General features: G+C 40.5%; 2 protein-coding genes and 1 pseudogene across 2 annotated transcripts; all 3 read left to right on the top strand.

The window, feature by feature from the left end:
* The first annotated feature begins 241 nt into the window (after positions 1-241).
* LOC147342716 (olfactory receptor 6C74-like) lies at positions 242-1,232 on the top strand. The gene has a single exon (XM_086381464.1). The coding sequence runs from the start codon at positions 264-266 to the stop codon at positions 1,230-1,232; it is 969 nt and encodes a 322-aa protein (XP_086237590.1). The 5' UTR covers positions 242-263.
* Positions 1,233-12,543: 11,311 nt separating this feature from the next.
* On the top strand, positions 12,544-13,481 carry LOC147342715 (olfactory receptor 6C74-like; annotated as a pseudogene).
* Positions 13,482-21,608: 8,127 nt separating this feature from the next.
* Positions 21,609-23,236, top strand: LOC147342714 (olfactory receptor 2AP1-like). The gene has a single exon (XM_086381461.1). The coding sequence runs from the start codon at positions 21,713-21,715 to the stop codon at positions 22,679-22,681; it is 969 nt and encodes a 322-aa protein (XP_086237587.1). The 5' UTR covers positions 21,609-21,712; the 3' UTR covers positions 22,682-23,236.
* The last annotated feature ends 1,855 nt before the right edge of the window (positions 23,237-25,091 follow it).

Raw genomic sequence — 25,091 nt, 5'->3', positions numbered from 1 at the left:
AAGAGTTAAGTGACACATTAAAAATAATTATCAAGAATAAAAAATGAATCTTAATTCATTAATAATTAATATAGATAATATAATAATGTTATAATAGTAAAATGTCATTTATAGTAAAATATTTTAAAGATATGAAATGATCCCTGCTTCACAAATACAGCTGAAATTAGTGATTATTTTATTTTTTTTAAGACTTGTCATCATTTAAATTGTTTTTTTTTTTTCCAGTGATAGTATTTTCCGTTCCACAGGTTAATCAGAGAATGATGAGAGTCAGAGAATCAGGGAGAACTGTGGGGGTGAAAAATGAGTCCACCGTCCAGGAGTTCGTTCTGGAGGCGTTTCCTGTTGCCCAGCACTTGGGGGGCCTCCTCTTTCTGGTGCACCTGCTCGAATACCTGGCCTCTATCATGGGAAACGTGGTCATAATCTTCATCACCTGGGCTGACTATCACCTCCAGACGCCAATGTATGTTTTGCTGAGTACTTTCTCCTTCTGCGAATGCTGTTTCATCACCACAGTCATTCCTAAACTGCTGTCCATCTTCCTTTCAGGAAGGCAAACAATTCCCTTTCCTGCTTGCCTCACACAAGCCTTCTTCTTTTTATTTATTGGTGCAGTGATTTTCTTTCTCATGGCAGTGATGTCGTTGGATCGATACCTGGCCATCTGCAAGCCTCTGCACTATGCATCCATCATGAACCTGAGGGTTAGTTTCCTACTGATTTTCTTGTGCTATTCTTTGTCCTTCATCTTAATCACTTGTCTGATGCTCAAAGTTTCCCAGTTATCATTCTGTGGCCCCAATATCATCTCTCATTTCTTCTGTGACCTTGGCTCCTTAATTCATCTCTCTTGCTCTGACACCAGATCTGTTGAAATATATTTCTTCTTTGTTACTTCGTTTGTCATTCTATTATCCCTTGTTGTAACCATCACTGCCTACAGCAACATAGTGGTCACAATCCTGCGACTCCCATCAGCCAAGGAGCGACAGAAAGCTTTCTCCACCTGCTCCTCTCACCTCATTGTCCTCTCTCTGATGTACGGCAGCTGTGTGTTTATTTACCTGAAACCGAAGCAGGTGGACAGGCTGGACTCCAACAAGGAGGCTGCCCTTGTGAACACGGTGGTGACCCCAGTGCTGAACCCTGTCATCTACACCCTGAGGAACAAGCAGGTCCACCAGGCTCTGAGGGACACACTGTTTGGGATGAGGTTGAAGAAATAGAGCTTTGGAGGCTAAGCAGATGGGCTTGATCCTCTAGGTCAAGTTCCCACCATTGGCAAAATCTATTCTTGAGAAGCTCTCCATATAGCAATCTAGCTTGTGCTACTTTTCAGCTGGATGGGTAGTGTCTTATTTTGCAATTCAGTTCCTTCTTCTATTTGAAAATTTCATTTGTTCTCTATATTCTGCTAAAGCTATCTTCCTTTCCTTTTCTACTTATTGGGCTTAAGTAAATTAACTTCAAATAATATTTATGGAGCCAACTATTATACATAAGTCATAATATACAAAGTCATTACTGTAAAGATAAAAATGTTGCCAGATTTTATAATTTCTGTCCATGATGCATTTTTATGTGTTTTGTTTATGATATTTCAGAAAAAATAAATAGACACCCTTCTTTACCATTTGATAGTTAATGTGTGATATTCCAGAAACAAATTATTTCTGAAAAGTATATAAAGTCATAGTACAACTTAATGGTGTTTCATTATTTGAATCTACTTATGTGAATGAATCAGTTGTATTCTCACTAGTTCTTCCTTGGGTCTATTGGTTCTAGTGTACAAACAGCTCAGTGTAACTCCAGATTTTTATATGGGCTCTTTCAGTGTATCATCTTCCAGATGTATCAAATGTTTTCAATAAACTTTTCTTTATTAATTCTTTCTTGAAATATAAACAAACTGTAAAACTCTAAAAATTTGTAGTTGTTTTCCCCCCTGTAATTGATGTTGCCAAGTCCTGGAATCAACAAATTGCTCAAAGGTAGGCGATCCCAGTAGCAAATTCTTTCCTCCCATCTAAGAGGTATTTTCTCCTTAGTGTGACTTCAGGTGTAGGAGTTGCCAGTGTCCTCCATGACATTTTATGTAGCAAAAACTAATTGAACTCATAATTAGAAAAATATAAACAGAAAATGAGTGCATTAAAAATGAAAAAAGGGGATCAAAATGAACTCATTTTCTGTGTTTGAAGGTTCACTGAGGAAGTGGCTCCCACCAGAAGATAATTGGCCCTAATGGGACATAGGTCCTGTCACGTCTCATACTGCATGTGCATAATGTGCGTTTGATTTTTACCACGTCTGGTGTGAGTGTGTATTTCCTTTAGCTTGATTTGAAAATTGCTTATAAGTTAAGGCATAATCTTATTAGGAAGAATTTTACATTGTTAATAGTACTCGGTGATTCAGATTTTTATGTTTGGAAGTGACTTAATTGTGTTATCCTAGGAATTATGGTTTTCCAAGGACATCTCTGCCTTTGTCTCTCTCCTTTCCAAAATAGAAGTTAAATGAATAATTTTTAAACCTGATAAAATTTTGGAAGTCCTGAGAGTCCTCTATTTTGGTTTATGTGTATTAGATAAAAGAGCCAATCTTCACAGCCTGGAGTCCTGAACCAGGCTAGTGCAGGAGATGGACATCACCAGCCAGCCAAAATGACCCAAACCTTGTGCTCATACAAGCCACTGTCTTTGCTGTTGGTGTGTCTCAAGAGACTAAGTTTTGTCAAGCTCTATTATCTCAGCCCTGATAGAAGCCAAACCCCTTGTAGCAACTGGAAAAGTTAGGGTGCTAGAAATGTTGTCTAATTCCTTGTATTTGTAGTTGTTCAGTTGATAAGCCATGTCCGACTCTTTGCAAATCCATGGACTGCAGCACACTAGGCTTCCCTTTCATTCACTATCTCCCAGAGTTTGCTCAAACTCGTGGCCATTGCATCTGTGATGCTGTCTAACCATCTCCTCCTCTACTTCCCTCTTCTTTTCCCTTCAACCTTTTCCACCATCAACATCTTTTCCAATGAGTTGGCTCATCGCATCAGGTGGCCAAAGTATTGGAGCATCAGCTTTAGCATCAGTCCTTCCAATGAATATTCTGGGTTGATTTCCTTTAGGATTGGTTTGATCTCCTTGCATCCAAGGCTCTCAAGAGTCTTCTTCGACACTACAATTCAAAGGCATCAGTTCTTCACCGCTCAGCCTTCTTCATGGGCCAAATGTCATCCATACATGACTACTTGAAAAACCATAGCGTTGAATATACGGACCTTTGTCAGTAAAGTGATGTCTTTGCTTTTTAATATGCTGTCTATGTTTGTCTTAGCTTTCCTCCCAAAAAGGGTCTTTGAATTTCATTACTCTAGTTACTGTCTGCAGTCATTTTGGAGCCCCCCAAAATAAAATCTATCACCATTTCTATTTTTTCCACTTCTATTTGCCGTGAAGTGATGGAACCAGATGCCATGATCTTAACTTTTTAAAAAAGTTGTGTTTTAAGTCAGCTTTTTTGCTCTTCTCTTTCATCCTCATGAAAGAGGATGTCTCTTAGTGCCTCTTCACTTTATGCCATTAGAATGGTATTATCTGCATATCTGAGGTTGTTGATATTTCTTCCAGAAATCTTGATTGCAGCTTGTGATTCATCCAACCCGACATTTTACATGATATACTCTGAATATTAGGTAAATAAACAGGGTAATGATAAGCAGCCTTGTCATAATCCTTTCCCAATTTTGATCCAGTCCATTGACCATGTCCAGTTCTAACTATTGCTTCTTCACCTGCATACAGGTTTGTCAGGAGACAGGTAAGGTGGTCTGGTATTCCCATAACTGTAAGAATTTTCCATGGTTTGATCTGATCCACACAGTCAAAGGCTTTCAAGTAGTCCAGAAGCAGAAGTAGATGTTTTTCTGGAATTCCCTTGCTTTCTATATGATCCAAAAAAATGTTAGCAATTTGATCTCTGGTTCCTCTACATTTTCTAAAGCCAGCTTGTACATCTGGAAGTTCTTGGTTCATGTACTACTGAAGCCTAGCTTGAAGGATTTTGAGTATAACCTTACTCTCATGTAAAATGAGCACAATTGTCTTGAAATTTGAATGTGAGCACAATTGTCTGGAAATTTGAACGTTCTTTTGCACTGCCCTTCTTTGGGATTGGAATAAAACCTGACCTTTTCCAGTCGTCTGACCACTGTTGAGTTTTCCAAATTTGCTGGCATATTGAGTGCAGCACTTTCACAGCATCATCTTGTAGGATTTGAAATAGCTCAACTGGAATTCCATCACCTCCACTAGCTTTGTTTGTATTGGTGCTTCCTAAGGCCCACTTGACTTCACATTCCAGGATGTCTGGCTCTAGGTGAGTCACCATACCATCATGGTTATCCCAGTCATTAAGATCTGTTTTGTATAGTTCTTCTCTTTATTCTTTCCACCTCTTCTTAATCTCTTCTGCCTCTCTTAGGTCCATACCGACTGATTATATTCTTTATATTATATTCAGATTGGTTATATCTTTGCAGCTGAAGATGGAGAAGTTCTGTTCAGTCAGTAAAAACAAGATCTGTAGCTGACTGTGGCTCAAATCATCAGCTCCTTATTGCAAAATTGAGGATCAAATTAAAGAAAGGAGGGAAAACCACTTGGCCATTCAGGTATGACCTAAATCAAATCCCTTATGATTCTACAATGGAGGTGACAAATAGATTCAAGGGATTAGATCTGGTAGACAGAGTGCTTGAAGAACTATGGACAGAGGTTCATAACATTGTTCAGGAGTCAATGACCAAAGGCATCCCAAAGAAAAAGAAATTCCTTCTATATCTAGGGAGAAACTGAGAGCTGCTATATTTGCCTACTACACTCTACTGACCCAGGGGAAAGAACTGCAGGAAGTGACCCTTTACTCCTTAGAAGAAACTGAGAGCTGGGGGTTCCCTCCAGATTATAAGGTGCTGTGTTGGGTTAGAACTCACAGTCTCCTTGCCAAAGACTGGTTTGCTTTGACCCAGCCCATGTGGACCAGAATAGGTCAGAATGAATATGTTCAGGAGTTCCATCAATAACTTTAAGTCACCAGTATGATGAGTTTAAACTGTGTTTTCTGTGTATGAACCCTGTTAGCCAAGACTTTCAGACTAATAAAACTTTAGCATCCTCATGTGTTAGAAAACACAGGCATTTATTATTTTGGGATCTTTTGAGGCTATTATCTGAATATAGAATCTTAAGTTGAAACAAAAATAGGAACCTCTCCAGTCAAAATATTTCTTCTGTATTTATCAGTTTAAAATGACATCTTATTATTTTAGAGAGAAAAAAAAAAAAAAAAAGAACAAATTTCAAATTCTGTTAAATACATCTAGCTGAGTATGTGGCTTTGATTTGATTGATCAACTATTAGTGTTATAAACTAAAACAAGCTTTGCATGAAACAAATTGGTTGGGCAATGAGTTTGGCCACATTGAATAACTTGTTCAGACAACTAAGCCCCGTGCTTAGGTCAGTCAGTCGTGTCTGACTCTCTGCGACCCCATGGACTGTAGCTCACCAGGCTCCTCTGTCCATGGGATTCTCTAGGCAAGAGCACTGGAGTGGGTTGCCATGTCCTTCTCCAACTAAGCCCTAAAGAGCAGCAATTTCCATGATACTAAGGGAGAATTTAAGCGGAGAAAAGAAGGGAAGCTTTTCACTTTTTGCCTAGGTCCAAGAATGGATAAGAATCAGAGATATCGGTGAATTGAAAAAAAAAAAATTATGGGAAAGCACAAAGTAACTCAAGAATAAAGAGAAAATACAAATAAGTAAATAACAATTGAGAAACCTATTAGTGATCAAAAACTTCCCACAAAAAAGCTCAGGAAGACATGTCTTTACTAATGATTTCTATGAAACATTTAAGGAAGAATTAGCTCCAATTACTCACAGACTTCTAAAAATAAAGTGAAACAATCACTTTTCAGCTCTTTCCATGAGATCAGTATTACCCTGATATCAAGACTAAAGGAAAGTGTCATAAGAAAAGAAAACTACAAAGAAAGAAAACAAAACTACCCACGGATTTCTGTGATGAAAAGAGGTACATAAGAATGCCCAAGGTAATGCTGACAAGCCTAAATTAGGAACATATTACGAAGGATAACACACAATCACCAAGTGGGGTTTATCCCATAAATGCAAGGCTACTTTAACATATAAAAATCCGTCAATAGTATACACCATATTAATAAAATAAAGGGCCTCAAACACATGATGATCACAATAGATGCAGAAAAACCATTGACAAATGGAAGAATGGATGCTTTTGACCTGTGGTGTCGGAGAAGACTCTCGAGAGTCCCTTGGACTTAAAGGAGATCAAGTCAGTCCATCCTAAAGGAAATCAGTCCTGAATATTCATTGGAAGGACTGATGCTGAACCTGAAACTCCAATACTTTGGCTACCTGATGTGAAGAGCTGACTCAGTAGAAAACACCCTGATACTGGGAAAGACTGAAGGTGGGAGGAGAAGGGGACAACAGAGGATGAGATGGTTGGATGGCATCACTGACTCGATGGACATGAGTTTGAGCAAGCTCCAGGAGTTCATGATGGACCGCGAAGCCTGGCGTGCTGCAGTCCATTGTGGTCGCAGAGTCCGACACAACTGAGAGACTGAACAGAACTGAAACTTCCCATGACAAAAACATTTGGAAAACTAAATACAAAAGGGAAATTTCTCAACCTGATGAAGTGTATATATTAAAAATCACTGAATAATAGTATCTTTGACGAGGAAAGACTGAACACTTGCTCCCTAAATTCAAAAAGAAGAGGATGTCTCTATTTTACACTGTCCTAGAGGTTGTTACAAGAGCAATTAGGCAAGAAGAATAAATAAAAGGCATTCAGATTGGAAAGCAGGAATAAGATTATCTTATTCACAGATGCCATAATTTTGTACATAGAAAATTCCAGGGCATAGACAGTAAAATTTTTAGAGCTATTAAATGGGTCCAACAAAGTTTCAGAATTAAAAACTTTAAAGTTCTTTCTTTAATATTATTTTGTATTTTTTATTGCAGTATAGGTGATTTACAATATTATACAGATTTCAGAGGTACAACATAGTTTTGCATTTTTAAAAAGTAATTTTCTTTTGGTTTTATTTATTCACTTTTATTTTTGGCTACACTGGGCCTTCCTTGCTGTGTGCAGCCGTTCTCTGGTTGTGGCAGGTGGGGGGCTACTCTGCATTGTAGTGTTTGGGTTTCTTATTGGGTTTCTTATTGTGGTGGCTTCTCTTGTTGCGGAGCACAGGCTCTAGGCATGTGGGCTTCAGTATTTTTGGTGCTTAGGCTTAGTTCTCCAAGGTATGTGAAATCTCCCAAGGCCAGGGATCTAACCTGTGTCCCCTGTATTGGCAAGAGGATTCTTAACCACTGGAACACCAAGGAAGTCCTGTTGCTGCTGCTGCTGCTAAGTCTCTTCAGTCGTGTCTGACTCTGTGCGACCCTATAGACGGCAGCCCACCAGGCTCCACTGTCCCTGGGATTCTCCAGGCAAGAACACTGGAGTGGGTTGCCATTTCCTTCTCCAATGCATGAAAGTGTAAAGTGAAAGTGAAGTTGCTCAGTCATGTCCGACCCTTCGCAACCCCATGGACTGCAGCATTCCAGGCTCCTCCGCCCATGGGATTTTCCAGGGAAGAGTACTGGAGTGGGTTGTCATTGCCTTCTCCGAAGGAAGTCCTAGTGGGTCACATTTTAAAATAGTATACTCCATGTATAGTTATTTTGGCCACATTTTCTGTGCTGTACAATGCATCATTGTGGCTTACTTATTTTATACATAGTAGTCTGTGCCTCTTGTCCTCACCCCTGTCTTGCCACTCCCTACTTCCCTCTCCTCACTGGCACTACAAGTTTGTTTTCTGTATCTGTGAGTCTTTTTTTTTTTAAAATATTCACTAGTCTGTTTCATTTTTAGAGTCCACATATAAGAGATAACATATGTGTGCTTGTGTGTTCTTAGTTGCTCAGTAATGTCCAACTCTTTGCAACCCTTAGGACTGTAACCCACCAGGCTCTTCTGTACATGGGATTCTCCCCTCAAGAATCCTTGTGTGGATTTCCATTTCCTTATCTAAGGGACCTTCCTGACCCAGAGATCAGACCTGGGTCTCTCGTATTGACAGGCAACTTCTTTACCAACTGAGCCACCAGGGAAGGGGGGACACACACAAAAGCTCCTGAAAATTTCTATGAAATTTGCTTTGACTTTGAAGAGTAGTGGGGAGATATTCAGACAGATCTCCAGACAGCTACTGTATGCCCCAGTGTTGCCAGAAAATAGACTCTGGGAGGTTAGCCACCTGGCTTTCAATAGGAAGCTAGAGGCCAAAGAAAAATGGGTAACTCCTGTGTCAGCAGCCCAGCTGAGATACCCCAGGAGGAGAAGCAGCCTTCCAAAGGGTGGTTGCTACGGCAACAGCTTCTCCTCCCTGGAAGTCATGTCTCAAACTTTCTCTCCTGTGTTTTGAAGAACTCTGGCATCCACTTTACAGATTTCATTTCAAAAGAGAGAGGCTGGCCATGTTAGTATGTTGAAGAAAACACCTAGTGTTCCCTTTTCTGCCCTGAAGAGGAAGAAATTTGTGCTTCTCCTTTTTCAAAGAGATTGAGGAAGGCAACAAAAATATTCTCCAGACACAAATATCTGATGAAAAGAATCATAATGTTGGTGGAGACATGAAGAATGATTGCGTGAGGATGGCGGCTTTTCGTCGCCTTCCTCAAAATCCAGCGTCATCCCCAGAGCTGACAATACCCAGCGTGTGGTCCAGCCCTTCTCCATGACTTGCTTTATTAAACCTCAGTGCTCCGGCCTCAGTGCACACTTCCTGTGTAGATGATTTTAATCTGGACTTTCACCTCAAACAGGTAGACACATTCCAATTGGGACTTTAGGATCCCTTGGGAAATCGTCATAAATTTCTTGGACAAAACTTGGCAGAAAACAACAGGGACATCTGGGAGCCGATCACACACAGGCAACGAGAGGGAAGAGACATGCAAAGGTGGCTGGTGACGCTTGTTTCCAACAGCGATCAATTAGCTTCCCGCAGTCCTGTCTCTGCTTTCCGTCCATGTCCTTTCAGTTCCTCGTTGCTTGGTGACTAAACGCCATCGTCTGGGAAAACTGTTACGGAGACCTCAGACGTGCATGTCAGAAGCATGCGGCAGTAATACAGTGGGTCAAGGATGCTTCTCCATGTGGAAAGGTGAGCATCTGATGGAGGAGCATAGAGCAGTAGCAGTCTAGGAGCAGATGGGTTAGCACAACGTTGTGCTGCAGAAGAAGGAGACACGTCTCAGCAGCTCTCAGGGCTGAACTCAGAAGAAGCTACCTGACCCCTTAGTTGGTATAGGAGGTAGACAACAATTTTGCGTGTTCAGTTCAGTTCAGTCGCTCAGTCATGTCCTGTCGGGAGCCGCGTTAGGCATTACTGACAAAGTGGAGGCACAGCCTCAACCCCCTCTCCTCATCCCACAGGCACAGTCCCGGGATGAAGGAGTTAGCTCTTGTGATTCTGACTTGTTTATTCCTTTCTTCGGTTGAGTTGGCTGGAAAGAATGTTAAGGTGCTTATTGTTCTTGAGAGGAGCATGAGAAAGCACAAAGCCTTCTGTAGTTGTGCCCAGAAAATAATCTATAAAGTAACCATTGACATTTGTTCAAGGATCTTTACAAAGAATATTGCAGGATGAGCCTGCAGGCCATAGCTTGAGGCCATGGGAAGGATTGTTATCTGAGACCTGTTTGTGAGGGGAATGTTTATGGCAAAAGAAGTTTGCTGAGCTTAGGGTTAAGGAATAATTAAGAATAGCTAGAAGCCTTTTTAGGAGATAGTGATCTTAAGATGCTAGGGGCAAAGAGGATTTAGAAAGATAAGAAATAAACTGAGGAATGTAGCATGAGTTAATCACAAGTTAAGTATAGGACACATAAGAGGAAGTAGATAATACTAAAGCTGATTCTGAGAGAATCACTGAAGCAGAAACTCTGTTTGTAGGGCAACAATGATTTCTGGAGACAATCTGGGTGGGGGAAACTAAAAATGTCAAACCTCTGACCTAATGCTTTTGTCAAAGTATAAAAGAAAACCTGAAGCTTGAAATAAACATGTAGTCCCATACTTTGACTCAGAGGCTACATCATCCCCCACCGACCCCCCTCACCCATTCAGGCTGATTCCCTGGCTGCTGGAGCTGGACTCCAGCAATGTCTGACTCTTTGCAACCCCGTGAACCAGAGCACACCAGGCCTCCCTGTCCATCACCAACTCCTGGAGTTCACTCAAACTCACCATCGAGTTTGATGATGCCATCCAGCCATCTCGTCCTCTGTTGTCCACTTCTCCTCCTGCCCCCAATCCCACCCAGCATCAGAGTTGGCTAGGCTATTACCAACTGGGGGAGGCAGAGTCTGAACTTTCATCAGAACCCTAAGTAGTCCTGGAACCAAATTTTCACCAAGAATGGGGACAGTGAATTGTGATTGCTTTATTCTGTCTGCTCCTTTCTGGGGTTTCAGAGGTCAACGTTGAGAAGAAGCTTTGTGGTATGAAAAATTCTGCCTCTGGACCCAGGGCTCTGTCATCCAGGAGCACTGGGAGCATGGGATGTACAGTCACCCCATTTGAAGACAACAGACTGTGACCAGTGTGTTTCCTTTTCTGATCCTTTTTCCTACCCCAGAGAGATCTCTTGATTTCTTGGAAGAGAATAACTCTTGGAGGAGAATGCCCTGTTCCCCATGAAAACACTTGTGCGTGCCTGTGTCAGAAACAGTGGCCAACTGTAACAGGGACTGCTGTAACTGGGACAGAAGCAGAGGCACCTTGAGTGTCGTTCTGAGGTGAGCAGTTTGGTTGCATAAGCATCGCTTCAGAGAACTTGGCCCAAGGCAGGCTAGTCACATACACACACACACACACACACACACACACACTCTGACACTCCACACTGCAGACCTTCAGCTTAGTATTGAGATGCTAGAGTCAAACACTATTATCTTAGGAAAAGTGTTTTATTAAGAGGACTGAAGAGAAAGAAAAATGTTCATTGAGCTTTGGTGTAAGAGTGAGTAGGAGGCAGGTGCCAAGTTCTAGAATATTGTTCCTGTTGGGCTAATTTTATGAACTACTGTCATTCCCCATATCTCTTACCTGCCAGCATGGAGCCTCGGAAGATTGGAGTGATTCCTGGATTTATAACTTACATTATGTTGTTGAGCAACCCCCAGTGTCTCTGGTCTCCAAGTGTCTTCTGTAAAATGGTTATGCTAAAGGAGAATATCTCTAAGGCCTGTGTTGTATCACAGGTTTGTATTTCATGAAAAGGGCTTCCCTAGTGGCTCAGACAGTAAAGAATCTGCCTGCAATGCAGGAGACCTGGGTTCAATCCCTGGATTGGAAAGATCCCCTGGAGGAGGGCATGGCAACCCACTCCAGTATTCTTGCCTGGAGAATGACATGGACAAAGGAGCCTGGGGGGCTGCAGTCATGGGGTCACAATAAGTCAGACATGACTGAGCAACTAAGCACAGCACATTTCATGAAAAGATGTTAACGGAAGGGTAGAAAAAAATAAAGCTAAACTTTCACGTAAGTCTGAGAGATAATCAACAATGTATTTCTTCCTATTGAAAGATATTTTGTCACAGCATTTGGAACTAACAGGAGCTTTGGATGCTGGCAGATCTAACTGCAGTCTCAGCTATGTGATTAACTTCTCTGGAATTTCTCTAAGCCTCATTGTCTCCTTTTGGAGAAAGGCTTGGGACTATCTAGCTAACACTCTTCATTATGGTGAACAATAGTAGAAGGACTGAATCTTGATGAATAGCAAAGTAACAGACATTCATAAAGTCCTCATAAATGATAGTGGTGATGGTGTTGATTTGGACCATAGAATTTATTGTATATTTTTGAATGGATAGTCAAAAGGAATGTTAATAATATCACTGTTAAGTTCACTTATAAACTGATAATAATGTAAAACACAATGATTTATTTTATAAATGTTCAAATGTAAATAACCCCGTCTACTGGTCGTGCTGTATTTAAGAGTATATTAATGACCCTAATATTATAATTAGACTTTGAGGAACACAAAGATAACACTGATGTGACATGTCAAGTGACTTACACGCTTATTTTAACTTCATAATCACAGGAGCAGGAACAAATAGGTCCTTACATCTTCATCTTACAGAAGATGAAAGCGAAATTTTGGAAATTTAACTAACTTTTCAAAGATGACCCATGTCTCCAGGATTAGAACTCAGTGTTGAAATAGTACTGAACTCGAGTCCTACTAGTTCAAGGACAACTCACTGCAGGAGTCTGCTATCTGCCCAGTTACCTTCTGGAGGAGTCAGATAATTGATCCCATGCTCCCCTAAGACTATTTTTGCTTGTTGTAATATCTTTATTCTAGATTAAGAGCAGCAGGTGATGATACTGTGGGGGAAAAGCCTCTGGAAATGAAGAATGGGAGAAGTGTCCAAGAATTCACTTTGGAGGGCTTCCCTGCTGCCAGCACCTGGGAAAGGCCCTCGTCCTCCTGCGCCTGCCAGCACACCTGGTGTCCATTGCGGGCACTGTGGCCATGGTGCCCGTCACCTGTGCTGACGCCAAGCTACAGACACCTGTGCACTTTCTCCTCAGCATTTTCTCCCTCACTGAGTCTTGTCATAAGTGCTGTTATTCCTAAGTTGCTGGTCATCTTTCTTTTAGGCAAGCAAATGATTTCCTTTCCTGCCTGTTTCAGGCAAGCCTGTGTCTTTGTATTTCTGGGAGCAGCAGGCTTCCTCCTCATAGCAGTGATGTCTCTGGATCAGTACCTGGCCATTTGCAAGCCTCTTCATTACATGACCATCACGAACCTGAGGGCTTGCTGCCTCCTGGTCACAGCCTGCTCGGCTTTGGGTTTCACTCTTATTGCTGGTCTGGTGGTGATGGTGTCCCAGTTATCCTTCTGTGGCCCCCATGTCATACCTCACTTCTTCTGTGACCTCGGCCCCTGATCCATCTCTCCTGCTCTGACAGCAGGTCTGTTGAAAAACATTGCTCCTTGTCCTTGCTTTGTGTGTCCTTTTGACTCCCCTCATCATAAAATCACTGCATGCAGAACATAGTCATCACAATTATTGGACTCCCATCAGCCAAAGAGCGACAGAAAGCTTTCTCCACCTGCTCGTCTCACCTCATTGTCCTTCCTCTGACGTACGGCAGCTGTGTGTTTATATATGTGAAACAGAAGCAGGTGAACAGGCTGGACTGCAACAAGGAGGCTGCCCCTGTGAACATGGTGGTGACTCCACTGCTGAACCCTGTCACCTACACTCTGAGGAACAAGCAGACCCGCCAGGCTCTGAGGGAGACCGTAAGCAGAATGAAATTATCAAGGTAAAAAAGTCACACTGTCTTGGAAGTGTGAAGTGATAGCTCATTGTGGTTTTGATTTGCATTTCTCTTAATGATGTTTGAATTATTTTCATTAGTGATTTTGAGCACATTTTCATGTACTGACTATTTACTTGTATGTCTATTTGGAAAATGTTGACTAGTTTCTCTTTAAGTGAAGTATAGTTGAATCATAATGTTGTGTTAGTTTCTGGTGTACAGCAAAGCGATTCAGACATATATATATATATATTCAGATTCTTTTCCATTATAGGTTCTGTTCAGTTCAGTTCAGTCACTCAGTCATGTCTGACTCTTTGTGATCTCATGAACTGCAGCACACCAGGCTTCCCTGTCCATCACCAACTCCCAGAGTTTACTCAAACTCATGTCCACAGAGTCAGTGATGCCATCCAACCATCTCATCCTCTGCCATCCCTTCTCCTTTCAGTCTTTCCCAGTATCAGGGTCTTTTCCAATGAGTCCATTCTTCAAATCAGGTGGCCAAAGTATTTGGAACTTCAGCTTCAGCCTCAGTCTTTCCAATGAATATTCAGGATTGATTATAGGTTATTATAAATTACTGAATATAGTTACTTTTACCATATCGTTGGGCCTTACTGTTGATCTATTTTACATATAGTAGTATAAATCTGTTAATCCTAAACTCCTGATTCCCCCACTTTCCATTAATTAAATGTAGCCATAAGTTTGTTTTCTATGCCTGTGAGTCTGTTTCTGTTTCATAAGTAAGTTCATTTGTATAATTGTTTATGTTTCCATACATAAGTGCTATTATATGGTATTTGTTTTTCTCTGTCTGACTTAATTCATTTAGTTTGAAGTAGGTCCATCCACGTTGCCGCAAATGGCATTATTTCAATCTTTTTATGGCTGAATAATATTTCGTCACACACCCATCCACCATATCTTCTGTATCCATTTATCTATTGATGGACACTTAGATTTCTTCCATGTCTTGGCTATTGTAGACGGTACTGCTGCAAACATTGGGGTGCATGTATCTTTTCAAAATAGAGTTTTTGTCTTTTCCAGTTATATGCCCAGAGATGGGATTGCTGGATTATATGGCAACTTTATTTTAGTTTTTTAAGGAACCTTTATACTGTTCTCTATAGTGGCTTTACCAGTTTACATTCTCACCAACAGTGTAGGAGGATTCCTTTTCTCCACACTCTCTCTAGCATTTATTATTTGTAAAATTTTTTTTGAGAGGGAAATAAAGTTTATTAAAGTGGGAGACACAGAACAGCGGGCCAGCTCAAGGGAGAACCGACGTTGAACAGGGGTCCTTAGTCCACTTTCATACCCAGGATGCAAGCCGTGGGATGGGGGTCTTGCGGGTCATTTGCTGATTGGATGAGGCGCGTACACTGGGTGGGGGAGAGTAGGGCAAATACCTTCTCCCTCTGGGGTAGGAGGGGAGACAGGTTACACTGTTCCATTATAGTTACAACGTGGGGGAGGGAAGGACGATAACGGTCGGTTTTCTGTTCCTGTGTTCCAAGACGCTCCTCGGTTTTATCTGCTCTCTCGTCCTTGGCTCACCACATTCCTCCCTCTTTATTTTTAGGGCCAATTATTTGCCCCCTTTTGATACCCTGCTCATGTCTAACTATCTACCTGTTTCCCTTCTCAGGCACTTGGGAACCCAATCTCAAAGATTTGTAGACTTTTGATGATGGCCATTCTGACTGGTTGCACCTTATTGAAGTTTTGATTTGCATTTGTCTATTAATAAGTGATGTTGAGCATCTTTTCATGTGCTTGTTAGCGACCTGGATGTCTTCTTTGGAGAAATGTGTACTTAGGTCTTCTGCCAATTTATTGATTGGGTGGTCTGTTTTTTTGATATTGAGCTGTATGAGGTATTTGTATATTTTGGAGTTTCAACCCTTAGAATTCAGTTGGGTAGATGCTGAATGTATATGTGTCTGAGGAAGTTCATTGGTTGTTGCAGAAAGCATAAAAGTGTCAAATTAACAATGAATGAATTGTATGAACTGTAATGAAAATTGTGTAAAATATGTCCTCCCTAACCTATACTGTCCTTGTAACATCTTCAAAGGAAATTAGTCATAATTACCCTAGAGTGTACAAAATACCACGTAACACTACGTGAGAAAAGGTACAGTTAGATGTTTTCTTACGAACCTTGTGTCTGCTTTGAAATGCAACATCTTTGAATAAATATTTTTAATGACAAAAATCAACAATGAAAAAAAAAATCAACAGTGAAGTATGGGGAGCACGATCAAGATGGCAGAGCAGGAGAATGCAAAACTTTACCTCCCTCCATGAGTCGATCAAAAATACATATACATGCAGAACAATGCTCACTGAAAACTGCTAACAGCTGGAGACTGACAGAAAGCCTGCTGCGGAACCAAGGCTGTCAGACAGAGCCACGTGGTGTTTCCTTGGGAGGGATCTGTGCCTCTGGAAGGGGGCTCAGTGAAGAAGGGAGATTACAAGGGCAGAGGACCTCTCTGGGGGGCTAGGAGTTCAAGCTACATGAGTGTCACTGCCCTGGGGTCTGACACATGAAGATGGGAACCCCGGGGGGCAAGAGGACTGGTGAGACTGAAAGGAGGGGTGTGGGAAGGCTAGGCTTCACTTATGAGGAGTGAGCACGTGCGTGCGTGCACACAAAACGGGGTGTAGAGGGCAGACTGAAACTGCCTGGGTGGCTGGCCTGTTTTACCTGGTCACCCTGGAATGCACCCTAACGGAGTGTAGCAACTGCTCTGGCCCCACCTGCTTCACGACGCAGCTCCACCGCAGGTTATGAATGCTTGTGCTGTTGGGGGAGAGAGGATACTTGAAAGGAATGGAAGCAGTTCAGACCCAATAGTTTTAAACAAATTTAATATCTGATATTCTGGAGTTCACCTGTGTGAGTGCTCAGTTGCTAAGTGGTGTTTGCAACCCCCTGGACTGTAGCCCACCAAATTCCTCTGTCCATGGAATTCTCCAGGCAAGAATACTGGAGTGGGTTGCCATTTCCTTCCCCAAGGGATCTTCCTGACCCAGGGATCCAACCATGTCTTCTGTGTTGCAGGCACCTAGGATGCCCTATAGAGTTCACATTCACTGTTAACAATGTACAAAAACTAGAAATTAGCAAGAGCTTTATAAAGAATACTTTGCTTGGCAACTTAAAACCTTCCTGCACAACTTCAAGGCTCCTAGGTGATGCAGTGGTAAAAAATCCCCCTGCCCATGCAGGAGATGCCAGAGACGTGGGTTCCATCCCTGAGTCAGAAAGATCCCCTGGAGTAGGAACTGGCAATCCACACCAGTATTCTTACCTGAGAAATCCTATGGATAGAAGAACTTGGCAGGCTATATGGGGTTGCAAAGAGCTGGGCGCGACTGAGCACGCATGTACCATACAACTACAAAGATCTACTTGAAATCACTGCTATAGAAAATTGAACATTTAATCTTCAAGAATTTAAGCTCCTGGAATTTCTCATTGCTCCTTCCCTTTCATCATTGCTTTGGATATATTCTTTGTCTTTTTTTAAAAAACTCATATGATTTCTACATTGAAAATCACCCAAAGCTTAAATGTGTCATTTCACCTTCTGATATCAAAAGCTGATGCATTAGAAAGACAATTTTCAGTCATTGGCAGAAAGTAGCATTAAGAGCGGAATCAGGCAAACTTGTACAATTAAAGTTTTTTTTGTTAAAAAAAAGAAAGCAATTCACAACTGGGGTAAAATATTCTCAGTCCTGTCATGACAAGTATGTAGAATATATAATCTTTGGGGTAAAAAAGCAAACCCAAATGAATAAAAGCCCTGACAATTAAAAATGAGCAAGACTTTTTAACAGGCACTTCACAGAAAAGGATTTCTATTTGTCACAAGTATATAAAAGAAGTGTTCATCATAAGTAGTCATTAGGAAAATGTAAATCAAGATGAAATACTACTAGAATGTCTCCAGTTTTTAAAAGTTGAACTATATTTGATATTATACAAATTTCAATGCCATTCCCCCAAATCGTCCCCCACTATCCCTCTCCCACAGAGTCCAAAAGACTGTTCTGTACATCTGTGTCTCTTTTGCTGTCTCACATACAGGATTATCACACCATCTTTCTAAATTCCATATATATGCATTAGTATACTGTATTGGTGTTTTTCTTTCTGGCTTACTTCACTGTATATGGCAAAACCAATACAATACTGTAAAGTAATTAACCTCCAATTAAAATAAATAAATTTATATTTAAAAATAAATTAAAAAATAATAAAAATAAAAGTTGAACTATATTTGATATTATATATGTTTAATGTGGTCAAGTGTTGATATGTACATGTATGAATGCAATATGATTGTCATGGTAGCATTAAATAAGATCTTGATCATGTCGTGTAATCATTTCTTTTCTTTTGGTCAGAAAAAATGAGATATAATCTCTTAGCACTTTTGATATTTATAATGCAACATTTCTTTTTATAATCAATATGTTAGATTTCCAGGACTTATTTATCTACTAGTTGCAAGTTTGTGCCCTTAAACAAAATCTCTCCTACATTCCCTCCCCTACCCCTCAGCAACCACTATTTTACTCTAATTTTTATGAGTTCACCTATTTTAGATTCTACATATAAGTAATATCATACAGTATTTGTCTTTCTCTGACTTGGCATGATGTCACGAAGGTCGTCCATCAATGTTGGCACAAATGGGATTTCCTTTTCCTCATAATTGAATAATATCCCATTGTATATGCATGTATATACATACATTTCCCATCTTCTTTACCAGTTCATCCCTAGCAGAAATTTAGGTTGAATCTATGTGATGGCTATTTTGAATAATAGTGCAATAAACATAGGAGTGCCAATATGTCTCCCGTATTCGGTTTTCATTTACTTTGGGTATATAATCAGAGGTCGGTTGCTCTATCATATGTTAGTTCTATTTTTAGTTTTTTGAGGAACCTCCATATTGTTTTCCATAGTGGCTGAATGAATTTACAGAAGTGCACCAATTAAATGACTTAGAGACTAAGTGTTGGTGAGAAAGTGGAGCACCTTAAATTCTCATGCATTGCTGCTGAGAGCTTAAATCCAGTTTTGGAAACTGTTTTACAGGTGTTAAGACCTGTCCTATAATTAATTCAATACTTTTACTCCAAGTTATATATTCAGGAGAAATGAATGCTATGTCTTCAAAAAGACTTTTACAAGAATATTCATAGCAGCTTTATTCATGGTAGCCCTGAACTAGAAAGGATGCAAATGCCCTTCTGTGGAGGAATGGAAAGCTCTGGCGTATACCTGTACAATGGACTACTACAAAACAATATAAAAGAGTAAATCATCCACCTAAACAGCAGGGGTAATTCCTACAGACATGTTGAGGGAAAAAGGCAGACAAAGGAATACATGCTATTTTGGATTTCTATGATTTTCAATAAACTGGCAAAAGTAAATTTTCATGATGAAATCAGTGTATTTCTTTGGTGTGGGTTATTGATTGGAAAAGGGAAAAAGCAAACTTATGAAATGAGATGGAAAAATGTCATTGCTTGATTTCAATAGAGGTTACATGACTGTTACATACACAAATTATTGATCTGTACAATTAAATTTTGTGTATTTTATCGAATGCAAGTAATAATTCAATAAATAAAATATCAGGTTAAAAAGAAAAAGGCAAAGTAATTCAAATGTAAAAAAGAGTTTCTGTTGTTTAAGCCTTTTTTAATACATGTAATTTATGATTTTTAAACTTTATAACTCTATTTGATAAATTTTCCAATTCCCTGGGTCAGGAAGATCCCCTGGAGAAGAAAATGACAACCCACTCCAGTATTCTCATCCATGAGAAATCCCATGGACAGAGGGGCCTGGCAGACTACAGTCTCTGGGTCACAAAAGAGTTGACACAACTTAGTGACTAAACAACAGCAGGGCGGTTGTGCAAAACCTGCCTTTGAGACATGCACGGAGGACTGTGCAGCCTGCTGGGAATGACAGTGGTGTGTTACCATACGCAGCGAAAGGGCAGTTATGATACATGTCGCCTGGAACTTCCCATTGCCAAATATGAAGCAATTAAATGCCCCCTGGGACTCTGTTGTGATTTTAGTTCCTATTCCATTAAAAAAAACAAAAAAACAAAAAAACCCTCTTCTAATGAATTTGAAAGCTCCAAAGATGTGTCCATTGGGCCCAATGCATCCTCACTGGTGATGGTAAATAAGCCTGTGATAATTATACCATAAGGGCATTTGAATGTGTTCTTGCTTATGACTGCTGTGATCCTTCCCTATATGAGCTGGGGTGACTGGTTGATGGAAAAGTGACTGATAACAGGGTCATTAAATAAGGAAACTGACCTTTGTTGTCTCTTCTTTTTGACTCTCTTCTGGGATGGATGCACAACCAACCACATTTGTTGTTCAGGATGCACTGTAGAATGGAAATAATCATGTCCAGGTATTCCAAACAGAAACGCAGAAAGTGCTAGCACATGACTGGGGCAACTTGTGTTGTCTTCATGGTCCAGAATTTATCAGTCAGATTGCCATGGAAAAACTATGCCCGTTAATCCTAAAAGTTTGAAGCTTTTCTATTTTTAAATTGAACCTTAACAATTTCATACTAATTTAAGACGTAAGGCATCCATTAATTTTTTTTATTAGGTCAATGAAAAGTATATCTCAACCAAGTGTTTTTCCCACTTTCCGTTAACCTAGGAGAAAGATCCTGGTTTGTTTTAAGAAGACAGAGAAGCACATTGTGAAAGAAACACTGTTTTCCATGAGCTGCTTCATGGTGAGTACTTGACCACGGGACTAACTTGCAATCTAAAAGGTCAGATGTTTTAACCAGAGCCTTATGTTTAAGCTTCTAATGTGGACCATACATAGGTAAAGTAATAGTTTGGCCAAAAGGAATTAAATAAAATACAATCAAATTATGATTTCTTATTTACTAGAGCACTGATTTGCAGGAGATGCCCAGATGCCCAGATTGTTTCAATATACTTGGCTTACTCGGCTTCTAGTTGGGCACTGTCATTTTTTTTTTTTTAATAAAAATAGAATGTTCCTCTAGTGATTGCAATGGAAATACAGGTTTTATTCTGCCACATGAAATACTTCCAATGTAAACAATTATTCCCAGAAAAAGGAACGTTGAAGAGTAATCTATGAAATAGTTGAGTGGCAGAGTGAAGAACTGCCATTCTGCTAGGCTGGCACAGTGTGAGGGGATTTGATCCACCCATTGAATGTGTATTCATTGGATTTGAACAACCGAGTCATGAGACCATTTCTCCCCACCTCCAGTTTTAGGTATGGTTTCTTTTAAACCCACAAGCTGTGTGGTTATGATACTATAACATACTAGCTTTACTGTTCACACTGGTAGTGCTGGTGTGTGTATGCGTACAATGTTGCTTTAGCCATGTCCGACTCTTTGTGACCCTATGGGCTGTAGCCCAACTGCCCCCCCTCCCACCGCCACCCGCCCCCACCTCCTCTGTCCATGGGATTCTCCAGCCAAGAATACTGGAGTAGATTGTTGTGCCCTTCTCCAGGGAATCTTCTTGACCCAGGAATCGAACCTGTATCTCTTATGTCTTCTGCATTGGCAGATGGGTTCTTTACCACTAGCACACACAGGTCTTGAAGAAAGAACTCAGGCTGAACAGACTTCAGGAAAATACCTGATTTGGAACCTGGTAGTAAGAAAACAGCTCTCTCACACCTTCTGTTACTGAAGAGTTAAAGTTAGGAGGCTTCCTACATTGCATGGCATCCCTGAAACATAGAAATTACCACTGTGACCCCATGAAAAATATTTTCTGCAGGATGACAGCCTCCACTCTTAACTGCTGTGTATGCGTCTGCAGGAGGTTTCATTTTGCATTGTTTACCTTGTGTACTATGATTCACAGATATTATTTTCCAAAAAAGTTAAGTGACACATTAAAAATTATTATAAAAAATAAAAACAAATCTTTAATTTTACCATTCAAAAATAACTTATAATTAATATAGTAATGTTATAATAGTAAAATATTTGTCATTTATTGTAAAGTAGTTTCAAAATATAAAATGATCCCTCCTTCACAAATATACCTGAAAGCAGTGTTTTTATTTTATTTTAGTTTTTTTAAAGTTGCTATCATTTAAATTCTTTATTCTTCAGTGATAGTATTTTCTGCTTCACAGATTAGGCAGAGAATGATGACAGTCAGAGACACAGAGAGAACTGTGGGGGTGAAAAATGAGTCCACCGTCCAGGAGTTCGTTCTGGAGGCGTTTCCTGCTGCCCAGCACTTGGGGGGCCTCCTCTTCCTGGTGCACCTGCTCGCATACCTGGCCTCTATCATGGGAAACACAGTCATAATCCTCATCACCTGGGCTGACCATCGCCTCCAGACGCCAATGTATGTTTTGCTGAGCACTTTCTCCTTCTGCGAATGCTGTTTCATCACCACAGTCATTCCTAAACTGCTGTCCATCTTCCTTTCAGGAAGGCAAACAATTCCCTTTCCTGCTTGCCTCACACAAGCCTTTTTCTTTTTATTTATTGGAGCAGGAACTTTCTTTCTCATGGCAGTGATGTCATTGGATCGATACCTGGCCATCTGCAAGCCTCTGCACTATGCATCCATCATGAACCTGAGGGTTAGTTTCCTTCTGATTTTCTTGTGCTATTCCTTGTCCTTCATCTTCTTCACTGGTCTGATGCTCAGAGTTTCCCAGTTATCATTCTGTGGCCCCAATATCATCTCTCATTTCTTCTGTGACCTTGGCTCTTTAATTCATCTGTCCTGCTCTGACACCAGCTCTGTTGAAACGTATTTCTTCTTTGTTACTTCGTTTGTCATTCTACTATCCCTCATTGTAACCATCACTGCCTACAGCAACATAGTCGTCACAATCCTGCGACTCCCATCAGCCAAGGAGCGACAGAAAGCTTTCTCCACCTGCTCCTCTCACCTCATTGTCCTCTCCCTGATGTACGGCAGCTGTGTGTTTATTTACCTGAACCCAAAGCAGGTGGACAGGCTGGACTCCAACAAGGAGGCCGCCCTTGTGAACACAGTGGTGACCCCAGTGCTGAACCCTGTCATCTACACCCTGAGGAACAAGCAGGTCCACCAGGCTCTGAGGGACACACTGTCTAGGGTGAGGTGGCAGAAGTAGAGTTCGGAGGCTAAGTGGATCCTCTTGATCCTCCAGTTCAGTTTCCACCATTGGCAAAGTCTGTTCTCGAGAAGTTCTCCATATGGCAATCTATCTTGTGCTACTTTTAAGCTGGATGGGTACTGTCTTTATTCTGCAGTTCAATCTTGTACTTATGCTCAGTTGCTCAGTCATGTTGTTTGTGACCCCACGTACTGTAGCCCACCAGGCTCATCTGTCCATGGGATCTCCTGGGCAAGAATACTGGAGTAAGTTGCCATTTCCTCCTCCATGGCATCCCAACCCAGGGATCACACTTGTGTCTCCTGAGTCTCCTGCATTGGAATGCAGAGTCTTTCCCACTGGGCCACCTGTGAAGCCTTGTTCCTTTATTTGAAAATTTCATTTGTTCTCTATGTTGCTCTGATGATATCGTCCTTGATTTTCTGACTGGTCTTAGATGAATTCAAACCAAACAACATTTATGGAGCAACTATTATACATAAATCATAAGATACAATATCTTTAAGGTAATAATTCAAGTGTTGCCAATCAGATTTAATAAATGTTCATGATACATTCTGATGCTTTAATTTTCTGATACCTATGAAAAATAGATAGCACTGTTCTTTACCATTAGATATTTAGGTTAGAATTTTAAGAAACAAATTTGTTTCTGAAAACTATGAGAAGTCACAGTGCAAATTAATGTTTCTTCATTAACTGAATTTGTTTATGTAAATGAATCTGCTGTATGCTCACTGGTTCTTCTTCTCTGGGTCTACTGATGTTAGTGTCGTAACAACTCGGTGTATCTCCAGGTGGTTAAGATGAGCTCTTTAGTGTACCATCTTTGGCTGTATAAAACATTATTAAAATTTTCTTTAACTTCTTAAAACACAGACAAAAGCACATTTTTTTTCATATTTCTGTAACTTTATTATTTATACCAGCAACTGGGAGAGTGTTTTATGGGATTTCCTAGCATAATAATTCTGGATGTTTGGTTAAAATCTACCCTGGATGAAAAGGAAATAAAAAGTGGTAACGTTAATGACATATGTAGTTACTAAATAAGTCTAGTTCATATGGTTGGCAAAACTTGTTAAAACCTGAAGATCAAAGGGGAACAATTGAGAAAATGCATGGACCTGCATTCTCTGTAGAACCTTTGGTCTACAATCCTGGGTGGTCCCCTGCCCTATTACAGGAGAGAGAGGACAATCAAGGTAAGCAAGTTTAAACCTGTGCGCTTATTTTTCTCTAACTGATGTTGCCAAGTTCTGGGTTCAACCGTTTGTTGAAAGGCATGATCCCAGTAGCAAATGCTTTCTTCCCATCCAAGAGGTATTTTCTCCTTAGTGGGATCTTAAGGTGTGGGAGCTGTTTCCCTTAACATGTCTTCCCTGTTAAGGTAAATTCTGGTTGACATTTTAGGTAGCAAAAACTAATAGGACTCAACCTTAGAAAACTTTAAAAGGAAAACAAGTGCATTAATATCTAACAAGTGGATTAAAGTGGAGTCACTTATCGTGTTTACAGGCTCACTGAGGCAGTGACTCCCGTCAGAAGACACTTGGCTCCAGTGGAGATCAGGTTCAGGCACATCTGACTGCGTGTGCATGGCCTGCTGGAACTTTATGTCTGAGTTGAGGGCATATCTTCCTTTTAGCTTGTTCTGAGAAAAAAAATTATATTTAAGGCATAATCTCATCAGGAAGAATTTTAGACTGTCAAAAGAGTGTTCGGTGATTTAGATTTTTAAGCTTGGGAACAGTTTGATTATAAGCAGTCCTATGGTTTTCCAAGGACAGGTATGTCTGTGTCACTCCTTTCTCCAAAGTAGAAATTAGGTGGGTAATTTTTGAGCCTGGTCTAAAAGTAGGGAACTCCTGAGAGTTGTGTGCATTAGATAAAAGAGCCATTTCTACTAGTCTTCACAGAGCTGATGTGGTCTAACTCACCAGTTTTCCATCTTATAGATCATGCACTTGATATCAAGCCTAAGTGCTGCCTAGTCCTAGATTCCAAAAATTCCCTCTTATACTTCCTAGAAAAATATTTTTGTGTTTTAAGTTTGTCTGTAATCCATTTGGGGTTAGTATTTGTATAAGCTGTCAGGCTTAGACTGGAGTTTTCTTTTGCCTGTGAATGTATAATTGATCCATTACCATTCGTTGAAAAATTATCCGAGGAGGAGCCAAGATGGCAGAGGAGTAGGACAGGGAGAACACTTTCTCCCCCACAAATTCATCAAAAGAGCATTTAAAAGCCGAGTAAATTCCACAAAACAATTTCTGAATGCCAGCAGAGGACATCAGGCACCCAGAAAAGCAACCCAAGTCTTCGAAAGGAGGTAGGAAAAAATATAAAAGACAAAAAAAGAGACAAAAGAGGGAGGGACGGAGCTCCGTCCTGGGAAGGGAGTCTT

The sequence above is a fragment of the Bos grunniens genome, chromosome 28 (genome assembly GCF_055505025.1).
Source record: "Bos grunniens cultivar Pamir isolate PY7600 chromosome 28, Bosgru_T2T1.0, whole genome shotgun sequence".
NCBI classification, from domain to species: domain Eukaryota; kingdom Metazoa; phylum Chordata; class Mammalia; order Artiodactyla; family Bovidae; genus Bos; species Bos grunniens.
The sequence above is the reverse complement of the archived record's forward strand: the minus strand, read 5'-3'. Positions and strand labels throughout refer to the sequence as shown.